At 53.1% G+C, this 12,326-nt stretch overlaps 5 protein-coding genes across 5 annotated transcripts; 1 reads left to right on the forward strand and 4 right to left on the reverse strand.

Moving 5' to 3' along the window:
• Positions 1-1,041: 1,041 nt before the first annotated feature.
• On the reverse strand, positions 1,042-3,827 carry COCSUDRAFT_20771 (ARID-like protein; the record flags this gene model as incomplete). Its single annotated transcript, XM_005642901.1, has 5 exons — positions 1,042-1,173; positions 1,436-1,555; positions 2,230-2,391; positions 3,182-3,400; positions 3,558-3,827. The coding sequence occupies 5 exons, from the start codon at positions 3,825-3,827 to the stop codon at positions 1,042-1,044; spliced, it is 903 nt and encodes a 300-aa protein (XP_005642958.1).
• A 192-nt stretch (positions 3,828-4,019) lies between these two features.
• On the forward strand, positions 4,020-9,297 carry COCSUDRAFT_54967 (3-ketoacyl-ACP-synthase). The gene is made up of 10 exons (XM_005642902.1): positions 4,020-4,282; positions 4,461-4,604; positions 4,817-4,978; positions 5,375-5,512; positions 5,857-5,999; positions 6,409-6,599; positions 7,236-7,383; positions 7,722-7,791; positions 8,095-8,242; positions 8,901-9,297. Exons 1-10 carry the CDS (start codon positions 4,199-4,201, stop codon positions 9,065-9,067), a joined length of 1,395 nt encoding a protein of 464 aa, XP_005642959.1. The 5' UTR covers positions 4,020-4,198; the 3' UTR covers positions 9,068-9,297.
• A 595-nt stretch (positions 9,298-9,892) lies between these two features.
• On the reverse strand, positions 9,893-10,613 carry COCSUDRAFT_34565 (hypothetical protein). The gene has a single exon (XM_005642903.1). It carries the CDS (start codon positions 10,577-10,579, stop codon positions 10,388-10,390), a length of 192 nt encoding a protein of 63 aa, XP_005642960.1. The 5' UTR covers positions 10,580-10,613; the 3' UTR covers positions 9,893-10,387.
• Positions 10,614-11,114: 501 nt separating this feature from the next.
• Positions 11,115-11,456, reverse strand: COCSUDRAFT_9432 (hypothetical protein; the record flags this gene model as incomplete). Its single annotated transcript, XM_005642904.1, has 1 exon — positions 11,115-11,456. A coding segment is annotated over one exon (342 nt), but the record flags the coding sequence as incomplete, so codon positions are not given.
• Positions 11,457-11,738: 282 nt separating this feature from the next.
• On the reverse strand, positions 11,739-11,912 carry COCSUDRAFT_9917 (hypothetical protein; the record flags this gene model as incomplete). Its single annotated transcript, XM_005642905.1, has 1 exon — positions 11,739-11,912. A coding segment is annotated over one exon (174 nt), but the record flags the coding sequence as incomplete, so codon positions are not given.
• Between the last annotated feature and the right edge of the window lie 414 nt (positions 11,913-12,326).

Consider the following 12,326-nt stretch of genomic DNA (forward strand, 5'->3'; position numbering starts at 1 on the left):
GTCTGCTTACTAAGTACATAGTATGCAAGCAACTACTTGTGTGCGCTTGAAATTTCACTTCAGTCCCGGCTGCTACATGACAAGTGGCGCCCGCAGCGGCCGCGAGGCAGATCGACCCTGATGGGTTTGTTGCTAATGGCCCCCGGTAACCTCCATCACCCCACCTCTCAGGGGCATTCATTTATATATATTCCACCAAGCAAAGTGATCACAAAGGCATCAACTCGAGGTCGCTTGGCCAACAACAGGTGTGGCTGTTGGGAATTAGCTAGGCCTCCAGCCTTCTATGATGCTCGGCAGATGGTTCTGCGGCGGTGCGGACTGAGGGACTGTGTGGCTCAGCAGCGAGGCGCTGAATTGCAAATGTTGCTGCTGCAATGATGGCAGCTGAACCTGCTGCAGGAGGAATGGCAACTGCTGAGGTGAGTGCTGATGTGGCATGCCCATGATGTGGGGGCACAGCCCTAGGGGGGTGGCCTGCTGCGCCTCGGGCAGCAGAGGCAGCTGCGGGGTAGCTATGGGAACGTTCCCGGCGGCTCCCGGCGGCGGTTGCGGCAGCTGCGGCGTAGCTGCCGGCGGCGGCGGCTGCTGCTGGGAAGCCAGGCTGGCCACCTGCTGCGCAGCTGACTGCGCCTGCGCCTGCGCTGCTTGCGTCGCCAGCCTGTGCAGCGACTGACACTTCAGAGAAAGCCGCGCCTCTCAAGATGTTCTGCTGCCATCAACAATGTGCAGAAGCATCTTGTGATTACGCCATCACTGGGGTTTTTGCTCCATGCACAGGTGACACTTCTTGCCTTGCGCGAAGCAATAGCTGCTGTAATGCCGTGATTTGCAAGGCCAGAGTAGACAACTCCAACTTTTCAACTGCACTTATTGTACCACTTCCTGCAGCAGTCTTGGACAATGCTAGTCCTTGAGATAGACACTTCATGAGCTCTGTAAAGTTTGGGTTCTATAACGGTCCCCAGTTCTCAGGAAGTAGAGGTTTCAGCCCTTAATTCATGCGTCCTCCACCCGAGAGCAATCCTGTGCAGAGCAGTTTCAGATTGATCGATTGCCCCACCTGTAGTTGTGGGCCTCTAATTCTCCCAGGTATCGGTCTTTGTCGGCCTGGGCCATGGCTTTGAAGGGCGCCTTGTCCTCCTCACTGGAGGTCTGCCACATCTCGCCCACCTGGGCACCAGTCGCAGTCACATCATCAAAATTGCAACTCAAAGTTCCTGCCTGTCCCATATTGCTGTATGAACTTTCTTTGACACCAAAGTCCCCACAGCCTCAGTTCTGTCACCCAACATATCACACCCTACTGGTAGCACAGCATGAGGGGGATTCAAAGGGAGTTCAACAACCCTGATACATTCCTCTATTTGTCGTCTTTATTGATAATCTGATACCAAATGCTACCGCAGTCCAACACAGTGGCTGCAGCGCACACCTTTTTGGTGATCTCAGGCTGTGGGAGCTCAGGGAACGCGGCCTTAGCCCTGGGCCGCGCATCTGCACTGAAAAAATTGAACGGCGTCCGATTGGGCTTGGGCACGTTCGGGTCGCGCCCCTTTGCAAACCCCTGCGCCCACAAATTACTAAAGAAATGGCCTGATTGTTTCTTGCCTGCAGTCGGCTGGTGACTCTCACGCTGTCCACTGCAGCCTCTTTTGAGAGCGCCAATTTCTTCAAAATACACAAGGGCCAAAATACACAAGTCCTCGGGCACTTAACATAGTCGACATCCCAGGCATGTCCTTGCATTGCATTCATGCCAGGTGCCTCCAAAGTAGGAGAGGCGATATGGACTCTCAGGGAAATCTGAAAAGCGCATAGATTTACAGTAGTCTGGAGTCCCCTGGATTTCTGGGGATACAAAGGAATGCGTAATTGCTTTCAGGGAGGGAACGCCTCACCTTTCTGCCCCTGTCCTCGTGTGTGCCCACCACCGCCACCGCGGGCTGCCTGGCTGAGTCCGCCAGCAGCGCCTGTTTTGGCGTGCACACAAAATCAGCGCTCAAGCAAGCAACCAACACACCACTGAACTGTACATGGCGTTGTCTGCACTTCAGCCCTGGAAATTCAAGCTTTTGATGAGCCCAACAATTTGGAGTAAGGCCACAGATGTGTAGACGCCACCAAGGCCCCTGTAAAGCAGCTCCAGAAACATTTGTTCACTGCAGGGGTGCGGGGAGTCCAGCAAAAACAATGGTATATTCGATGGTGTACTTGTACACGAAACACATTTGATGACTCAAGCGCAGACATGCTCACTTCTGCCGGCTCGTGGGGCGGGTAGTAGAGCATCCCCCGGAACTCCTCCCGTCCGATGTGCACCGTCACAAAATAGCCGCAGTCGAACCGGCCGTCCAGCGTCACCGTCCCCTGCGTGCCCACCGCATGTGACTCCGTGCTCCCGCCACCTGCACGCCACATGCACCGTGATTGTTACAGTACCACGCTGCTCTTGCCAGAAGAGGCAAGATGTGCCTGCAGACAAGCTGCAGGTGAAGGTTGCACATCTCGAGCACACCGACTGCCTACCCGTTTCAACTTCCTTGCTGACCCCAATGGGCGCATAAGTGTACGCAAGTTCAGGTACATTAACTCATGTGATGTAATCCTACCCCTGCATGCAGCCACCAGCTGCATGGGGCAGCCGTGGGGCAGCTGAAGCAACGCCGTCGGATCCAGCTCATCGCTGCGCCGCTTCTTCCCCCCGTTCTTCAATGCGCCCACCCCTGCACGCGTGCAGTGGGCCTATTGAGGACTTGCTTATACCCGGAGTCCTACACTCCTCAGTGCTGCAGATCCATGGAGCGATTGCGGTACATGTCCTGTAGAATAAGCGGCTGATGCTAATCATGTGCAAATATTGCAAGGTCCTTCGGCAGATCCAGGGAGCACAGCATCCATTCTTGCACTTAGCAGCTGACAGGCGCAGGCTGAAGATGCAAGTGCACCCTCAAACACTTTTCAAGACAAAGTGGGCGCATGCTTGAGACCATCTGCATGCATGCAAGCATGCACGAGCTCGACAGTGGCCCTGGCTAACATGCATGGATGGAGCTGCATTACCATTGTCCCCAGGCTGCGCAGAGGGACCGCCGCTGCCGGAAGTGCTGGCAGCAGTAGCAATCACCGCTGATGTTGTCCCTGGGGGAGGCAATCTTGGCCCCTTTGCCTGCACAAAGACCATGAGCGATTGGTCCCAGCGCATATCACACGCTGTAACACGACTCGAGTTCTTCGTCTGCAGGACAGCAGGGTGTAAAGGCAGCTGAACAGGTGGGATGGTGCTGACCTCGAAGAAATATATCTGCTCGAAGTCCCAGAGGAGCTGCGAGTAGGCCTTGCGCAGCGTGAATGAGACGCTTGTGATGGTATCTGGATACTTGAATGACTCCGCAGCATCCTATTAACCACAAGGGTCCTCTCAGATGTCAAGTACAGGGGGATGCATAGTAAGCATGAGAGGTAGAGACCATCCTGAGGCACTCAGCTGCCAGGAAACAGATGACTACAACGCGATTTGTGCCAATTTACAAGAATTTAGGGGAATTTTAGCTCACCCGCCACTGTTTCTTGGCAATGACCTGTGCACATCCGCCTAGCGCTGTGACGTTGCAGTACAATTGGTGCAAGTCTAGTTCTCGGCCCCCGACCCTGGGAACCTTGTCTGTAATGCCGAAGTACTCATGCACGCGCTTGAGCGCCCGATCAAACTGCTCCCTATCAGCACTCACTTGTTCATGGTTTCCTTCTGGCAGAGGATACACAGGATCTTGCCCCGATGATGTAGTGTTCCCTGAAGCGCCTTCTGCGCGCTCCTGGGCTGCCATTGATGTCACGGCCGCCCATGAAAATGCATTTGGAGAATGCTGCTAAAGGCACTCGTACTTGAAGCCTACCTGCCCAGAATTGTGCCCAAGATCGCCAATGGGCAGGCGATCGACCCCAATCCGAGATCAACACCCCACGAAGCGTCGAAATGGCCTACATTGCGATTTGCCGAGGAGATGCAATCAATCTTTGTCACTTACTAGTACACTTCGTGCGACATTCTGTGCATAGACGTCGTTCCTGTGAAGATCCCAGCACCAGGCAGCTCCTTACATTTTTGGGATTGGCCAGTGGCATAGTACGAGCAAAATCTGGCAAGCCCGCGGGAGCAAATTCCTGGAGGAGTGCTTGCTGATCATTTTATATTGTTATGGCTTTGAAGCCGCCCGCTGGGCAACTGCTGCGGGGAACTTCTGTCAATGGGCGCTGCTGCTTTGTCAAAACAACGAAAAAGGTGAATGTTTCTTGCACATTATTGGGTGAAAGTGATCCACTGCATTAAAAATATTCATTTGAGAGTTCGATGTATTCAATAATTGAAGTGAGGCTCCAAAGACCTTGACTTGGGAAGGTCGATGCCAGCGCTGCTCTGCCTGTGTTGACCACCAATGCACTGTGTCTGCTGGGCGCAGATCCGTCATGCTAGGCGAATTCAGGCTGCTTCATGCAGCCAGAATGGCAATGGAAAACCCGAGAGAAGGGTAGTGGTGACGGGGATGGGAGTGGTCAGCTGCCTTGGTCATGACCCCGATGAGTTCTACAACAACCTGCTCGAGGTAATGTCTTAGTACCACCTTGCGCTCTTCACCATTTACGCCTTGTTCATTGTACGAGAATAAGTATGCTCTCACCCTTGATCGCAAGCACAGACAGCAGAGCTGCTGCAACACTGCCCTGTCAGCAGGCACTGGCAAAGATGGCTGCACATGGTGTCTGTGCTTCAACATGAGCGTGGGAATGGCTTCTTCGAATATGCAATGCTGTGCAGGGGAAGAGCGGTGTGTCCCAGATCGACTCCTTCTCTGTCGAGGGCTACTCGACCCGATTTGCTGGAGAGATAAAGGGATTCCAGTGCAACGGCTACGTCACAAAAAAGAACGAGCGGCGCATGGACAACTGCATAAAGTACACCATGGTCGCCGGCAAAAAGGTGGCTATGCCCATTTGTCCTCAAGAAGCGCCTCTCGGGTGGTGTTCCAACCGGATAGAGACTGCCGAGCCTCCCCAATCAGATCTCATAGCGACAGATTTCCACTGCTGTGGCCACTGCAACGCATGCATAGCAAGCATGGAGATGTACAGCCGGCACTTAGCTTTCTCATGCATGCATATATGACTGGAACGAAATGCTTCCCTTGGCATGTGCACAGAATCCCTGGTTCTTGAGGAAGTTGCATGTCTGCCATATTTGCATGTGTGAAATCACCGGCTCCAATGGCATCTTGTCTTATGGGGTGCGCGACGGCAGCGGTAAGACTTTTTATGGAAAATTGGAATCAGGCCAGAACAGATAGCCTTCATAGCCACTGCAATGATTTGCGCGCAGGCGCTGCAGAGTGCTGGATTCAGCCTGGAGCCCGGGAGCTTTGACGGGCTCGATCTCAGCAAGTGTGGCATCCTGATCGGAACAGCCATGGGCGGCATGGCCACCTTCAGCAACGCAGTGGAGGACCTCACACAGAAGGCGAGGCTTAACGCTCCCCAACTGCATTTTGGCAGAGTTCGTCAGACACAGAGCACTCCTCACTAGTAAGGATGCATGGGTTCTCAGTGCACAGAGCGCAGATCTCACCCGAGCACGTTACCGAGCTGTGGAATACACGGTAATTGCTGCGTGATCTGCCAGCAATAGAGTTGACGGGTGTCTGAAGGGAACAGGCCAGGCCTGTCTTTGCAATTTCGCATTTCCTATCAGGTGTCGCCATGTCAAGCTGACACATCAGGTCCAGCAGGTCACAACTACACCATGGCGGAGTAGTTCCAGTGTTTTGGGAGCGGTGGGAAATGATTAAGGTGTGTGCATTGCAGGGTTTCCGGCGCATGAACCCATTCTGCATACCGTTTGCGATCACCAACATGTCGGGTGCGCTGCTGGCCATGGACGTGGGATTCATGGGGCCCAACTACTCCATCTCAACCGCATGCGCCACCGGCAACTACTGCATCCTCAGGTGAGAAGTTGGACTTTTTTAAAAAATATCAAAATAAGAATTGATAATGACCTTTTTGTGGAGTGCCACCCATTGTCTCTGGGCCTGAGGTACCTACTGTACAACTGAGCAGAAGTTGGGCAGTTACTGCATCCTCAGATGGGGCTTTGACCGTCTTTAGGATTACGATTACGATTATAAAAAAAGATTCAAGAAGAAGGACCCACGCTGTTGCCATGAACCCTAGATATGTAAAGCTGAGGGGCACAGCGAATGCACCTGCAGTGCTCACACGCGCAAGGCCTCATGAACCTGTGAGCCTCTTTGCACTGGTCATCTAGAACGTGAGGATTCTGCCATTACGAACGATGGGTGATGTGCCAGAAATTTGATGTGTCGTGGTCTTCAAAGTATCTCGTCTCTCTTGCAGCGCGGCGGACCACATCCGTAACGGGGATGCGGATCTGATGCTGGCCGGCGGCGCTGACGCGGCTATAATCCCCTCGGGCATCGGGGGATTTATAGCGTGCCGCGCGCTGTCGCAGCGCAACGAGGACCCCGCTCGCGCCAGCCGCCCCTGGGACCGTAACCGGGATGGTTTTGTCATGGGCGAGGGCGCAGGTGCGGCTGCGGGCATTTCTGGAGAGAGAGCACAAAAAGTCCACTCCAATGGACATGCAACAACTGCATGGATGGGGCGAGGCCGCCAGTGCGGCTGCGGACAGTGTTGGTCGTTGAACAGGAAGCTTTTTTTTTGCTTACTTAGCAGGGATAGGGCGCAGGTGCGGCTGAAGGGTATTTTACAGAATATTTACTGAATAATACCCAAAGCATGTGCAACAACTGCATGGAAGCGGAGATTTCGCCGCTGCAGCCGCCCTTTGGTAGTGTTGATACCGATGAGAACGCTGGACGGAGGGGTATTTGAACATACTGCTTTGCATGAGCAGAGACCACCGCAGTGTGGCCGCTGGCGATGGTTCTGAAAGTGACAATTAGAGGTCCAAAGCAGTGTTCACACAGCAATCTGCTTTACATATACACTTCCTCTTGTACTTATTTGTATCTTACCATGAAATTTGATGGACCGTTCCCGCATGCACGGGGCTCTGCTTGCTGCTGCGGCACTGCCTGTCTGGGTAGCAATCACAAAAGCGCACAGAGGTGCAAGCTTATTACTAGGTTGCATCGGGTGCAGTATTACTTCAGGGTCGCAAGGGGTTTCAGGGGTTATTACAAAGAGACCCTTCTGCTCAGGCGTGCTGGTGCTGGAGGAGCTGGAGCATGCGAAGGCGAGGGGCGCGCCAATTCTGGCGGAGTTCCTGGGCGGAAGCTGCACCTGCGACGCTCACCACATGACCGAGCCCCAGCCGCAGGGAAAGGGCGTCCTGCTCTGCATACAAAAGTGCGCCACACCTTTTGCTGTTCCCCTGACACTGCTCCTGCCTGGGGGTATTACGGGCGTCCTGCTCTGCATAAAGAAGTGCGCCGCTTGTACACATGTCACGTGACTATTGCTGTATGCATGCATGCACAAGCACCCGGTGTTCATCATCTCCTTACTGCGCAGCGCGCTGCACACTTGACAAGTTTTCAAATCTGCCATTTACTTATCCCGCACAGTGCTGGACTTGCTCACGTGCATCCAGCGTCTCTGGTACTCCGATGACTGCACACGACTTTTAGAGGACCAAGCGGGGGGAGTGAGCAAAGCGTACTAAGCATGACTATCTGCATTCGCAGATCTCTGGAGCAGGCCGGCATCTCACCAGAGGAGGTCAACTACGTCAACGCCCATGCAACCTCAACACAGGTGTGTTGCCTTACAGCAGACAGTCTCCTTTCCAACAGGCCCTCTCAGCCTGTACAATCAGACAGCGTCCCACGGCGACATGCCACCCTAATTTGTGACGTCACTGAGCTGCCCAGCTACTGCAGAGAACCCTACGTATGCCTGTTATTGAACGCACATCAAAATGCTCGGAGGCTGTCACTTGTATCCTTTTTGCCGTCTGAGACCGGGCCGGTGTGAGGATTGCTTGGCCAGAAGAGTCAAATGCACCGGATGCCAAGTATCAACAGAGAAAAGGTGGCTGAGCTGGCGCTGTGCTGGCAGGCGGGTGACCTGGCGGAGTACCGGGCAATCCGGGCGGCGTTCCCGGGCAGCGATTTGCGCATCAACGGAACCAAGTCCATGATCGGGCACCTGCTCGGAGCCGCCGGCGCAGTTGAAGCCATCGCTACCATTCAAGCCATCCGCACCGGTGCGCTCACCCTCGGTCAGGGGATTTACACATAAGCCCATGCCCTTGTGGCTCCAGGGTCCTCATGACCACAACCAGCTTGCATCTCTGCTAGGCATGTTGTACAGTCATTCAGTGTTCAGACCTGGCAGGACTAGCTGATCACATGCAAGCCATATGCGATTGTGCGCTCGGTCCCGGTGGGCTTAGGGATGACTAGTACATGTAGTTCTCTCACGTCGGTGCCTTCTGGGGCGACAGCAAGACATTGGAATCCACTGAACACCTGACACCATCCATGCCAAGGATGTGCTCAAGCTCAATCAGGGATGTTTCTGAGTTTCAGAAGTCAGTCTCCATGTTGTTTTGCTCTGGCACTGGCAGCACATGGGGAGACAGCGTCCCGCCCTTGCTGGCAGGCAATGTGCAGCGGCCCTTCCTGTTCTCTCTGAGACTGATATTCCTTGATATGTGTGTTTCTCTTCTCTCTACATCTGAGACTGAGGTTGCCTTGCCTATTCGGCGCGCTATCTTCTGCAGACCACGTAAGTTTACTTCTTGCATAAGTGGGTGGTAGCAAAGTCAACACTGCGATTTGCGCTGCCTGCAGCTCGAGTGTCTGCCATGCAGATTGTGTAACCCACAGGGGTGGTGCTTAGTGCTCAATTTGTCATCGCAGGCTACCTGCATCCCACGATAAATGTGGAGGACCCCGAGGATGAAGTGGACATGGGGGTCATTGTGGGCGCGTCTAAACAGGCGATGGATGTCAACGTCGCACTCTCAAACTCCTTCGGCTTTGGCGGCCACAACTCGTCCATCCTCTTCCGCGCGTACAAGGAGTAGTAATGCTGCAGGCGAGAAAGACAAACACACAATCCAGTTAGGAACACGTGAAGCTGCATGCAATGTCATCTGAAGTTGTGACCCACCTGCTACTGAAGCTGCAGGCCAGACTCCTGTCAGTCGAGACAGAAGAGTAGAGGTGACAGACTGAGAGGAGTGATGCTGCGCGGCTTCGCTCCCTGTAGGGCATGCCTCCTAGGGGAGAATACTGGGGTCGTCGTGGGCGCCTCTCAAGGATTCAACATTGCACTGACAAGCTCCTTGGGCTTTTGTGGCCACAATTTGTCAATCCTGTTCCGCGTTTACAAGGAGTGATGCTGCGCGGCTTTGCTCCCCTGGGGCTTGCCGCCTGGGGGGTGTGCTAGGGTTGTCATGGGAGAGAGTAAGCAGGCGTTCGAGTAGGAGAGTGCACGCAGGCATTTGGTCATGCAATGTGGGTGTCCATGTGGCAAGGCTTGGCTGTCCTGAGGACTCATAATACCCAGGATACATGTCTCAACCCCTTAGCGTGCTGCAGCTGCCCTGGATGTTGTGCTTTTGTGAGGGACCCTAGAGTGCTTCTCCGGAGGATAACGCGCTCGAAGTCCTAATGCTACAGAGCTGTGAGCAATGGTAAATTTCTGGCGTCTCCTGAGGAGCAGACGCGCAGCATTCGAGTGGCCTTCCCTAATGAGTGCCGAAGGTGTCATCAGCAGTGTTGGCAGATGCCATTGGGAGCATTTACTTTGAGCTTCATTTGGTGCTATGCAGCCCTCATCTGCCGCTCCGGTGCAGATGCGCCGTTTCGGAGATGGTTAGAGGAGCTTCTTAAGATTAAAGTGGGACACCGACTGAAGGTCTACTGGTTGTACAGATGGGCGTGATACTTCCAGTGATGGCTGTCTCTTAGAGCAGCGCTTTACAGGACACCAAGCGTTGCTCCAATCTTGCGCACATTGTGTGCCTGCAAAGGTGTGAAACAGGATGAATTGTAGCTTGTTGCTCGCCAGCTCAAGGGAGGTTTTGTATGAGAGAGAGAGCGCAAGGAGTGAGTGTGCAATCAGAGAGAGTACGATACTTGCAAGAGAGGCATATTTGGTGAAGATTCTCAAGAACTTTGTACTGGACAAGTTGCATGAACATTCTGTGCCATTATAGCAGGGGCAATGGCACTCGTATTGGTGACTTACAAAGTCGCGGTGATCTCTGCAGCTTCTTGTCATGGTGCAAGTGCACTTTTCTATGTCAGCCTCTGAGGGATGCATCCAAATTTGACTATCTGCCAGAGTGTGGATTTGAGAAGGCGACGCCTGTTGGATTGGAAATATTTACATGCCCGTGTCATATGACAAGTGCATTATTATTATCGAGTGTTGCAAAACTTTGTCTAAGCTGATGTCTGCAGTCATCATCAGTGTTGCCTGCATGCGCATGCATAGCATTCTTTAAAGTTACATTTAGTCTCATGTACAGTGTCATTGCAATTGGCTGATGATATTTCAGCTTTTCCATTGATGATGGTACGTACATCATGTTGACGTCAGCATTGTAAACATCAATATTAGTCACGTGTTACTTCTCCAAACGAGCTTATTTCTGGTTCTCCTCATAACAGCGCTGCAGCCGCGTTGTTCTCCTTCACAGTCCTCTGTATTACTGGCAATTCGCCCCCAGGAAGCTTAAGCAGCTTGCCCTCAGGATTATACCGAGCCTCTTAACCCTAGTCCCTATGTCTGCCGATGGTCGCGAGGGACCCCCCCAAAATGTAGATATTGTGGCCATTCATGGACACCTTTTCTAGTCTTAATTGAACCCCAATCACTCCCACCCCAACTCAACAAATCCCCACAAACCCCACAAAGCACTGAAAAACAATAGTGCCTCCCCGATTTCCGCCCACTTTGCGCTAATGTACTAGTGTACAGACGCATTAGACAAACGAGGTGCTGCCCCTCCTTTCACCCTTTTGCAACCTCAATTTCCCAGCAGGCTGTGCTGCAGTCAAAGGGCGTTCCCCAGCAGGCTTTACCTCGGTCCCAGGCAGATCTTCAACAGGTTTCTGAGATGGTTCATCAGCAAGCCTCTTCAAGATGTACTGCACTGTGAAGTCATACGTGAACATGTGGCTATGCTTGGCTAGAGCTGCCTGCATGCGTGGCAAGTCAGCCTCTGCAATCTTAGCAGCAATACTGTCAATGTCACGACTCTCCACAATGATTGCAAACTCGTTCCAGTCAATCAGGTCCTCAAAGGGCAGCCACTTCTCCTCTTCCCAGACATAGATTGGGATTGTTCCAAGCTGCAGAGTCTCGTAGAGGCGAAAGGATGTGGGGCCATATCCCCTGGGGCAGAAGGAGAAGTTGCTGCTCTCTGTAACTACTTTCCAGTCCTCACTCTGGCTGAGAAATAGGTAAGAGCTGTTATATTGCGCCTGCAGAGCCCTCCTAATCTCATGGTTGCGAACATCACACTGGCTGCTCACCGATATCGACTTTGCCAGCCCCAAGGGATGCAGCTCTTCCTTTAACAGGGGGACAGGGACAGTTTTAAGAAGTGGGGTGTCCCCTCCTGCCATAAAGAATAAGATGTCAATATTACTGGGCACTCGCAGATTCAGCATTGGGTGATTGAAGCCCCGGCCGGCTTGCACCACTGTGAAGTACTTGAACCTCGGGCTCAGATGGTTGAGCACCTGCTGCATGTGCATTCTGAGGGTGTTGAAGTGCATGGCATCAGTCCATGCCACAGGAATGAACAGGCGTGAAGTAGAGGGCTTCAACGACAGCCATCTGTCAATGAAGACATTCTCCAGCCAGGGCCCGCGGTAACCGTTGAAGCTGTGCTGGGTCGGATGCAGGCCCGAGGTCTTCCGGACGAGTTTCTCTTGGTATGCCGCTGCTTCATCAGCTGTGGAGACGGCGCTTTGCTGTGCTGCAAAGCTGGTTGCAAACAGGACCAACACTGCTTCGACCAGTATAATACAAGTCCGCAATCTTCCTGCCATCAGTCCTCTCCCTGCAAGCAAGAACGAGCCCCGCTCTGAACCTTGAAGACCAATTCTTGCTGTCGTACCTCTCAAAAATCCACTATTTGAAATGGGGTATTTCTTCGGTGCGGCACACTGAGCAGGCATCCCGTATGCTGAAGACACTGTCCCAAGTATTACAATCCGATCCTGATGCATCAGTAAGTCTCGAGGAGTGCAAAGGTCCGTTGAAGCCCCAGTACCTTGTTTGGTTCCTTTGCGAGTTTGATGGTACAGCCCTTGGCACCAAATTTT

The sequence above is a fragment of the Coccomyxa subellipsoidea genome, assembly GCF_000258705.1.
Source record: "Coccomyxa subellipsoidea C-169, whole genome shotgun sequence".
NCBI lineage: Eukaryota > Viridiplantae > Chlorophyta > Trebouxiophyceae > Coccomyxaceae > Coccomyxa > Coccomyxa subellipsoidea.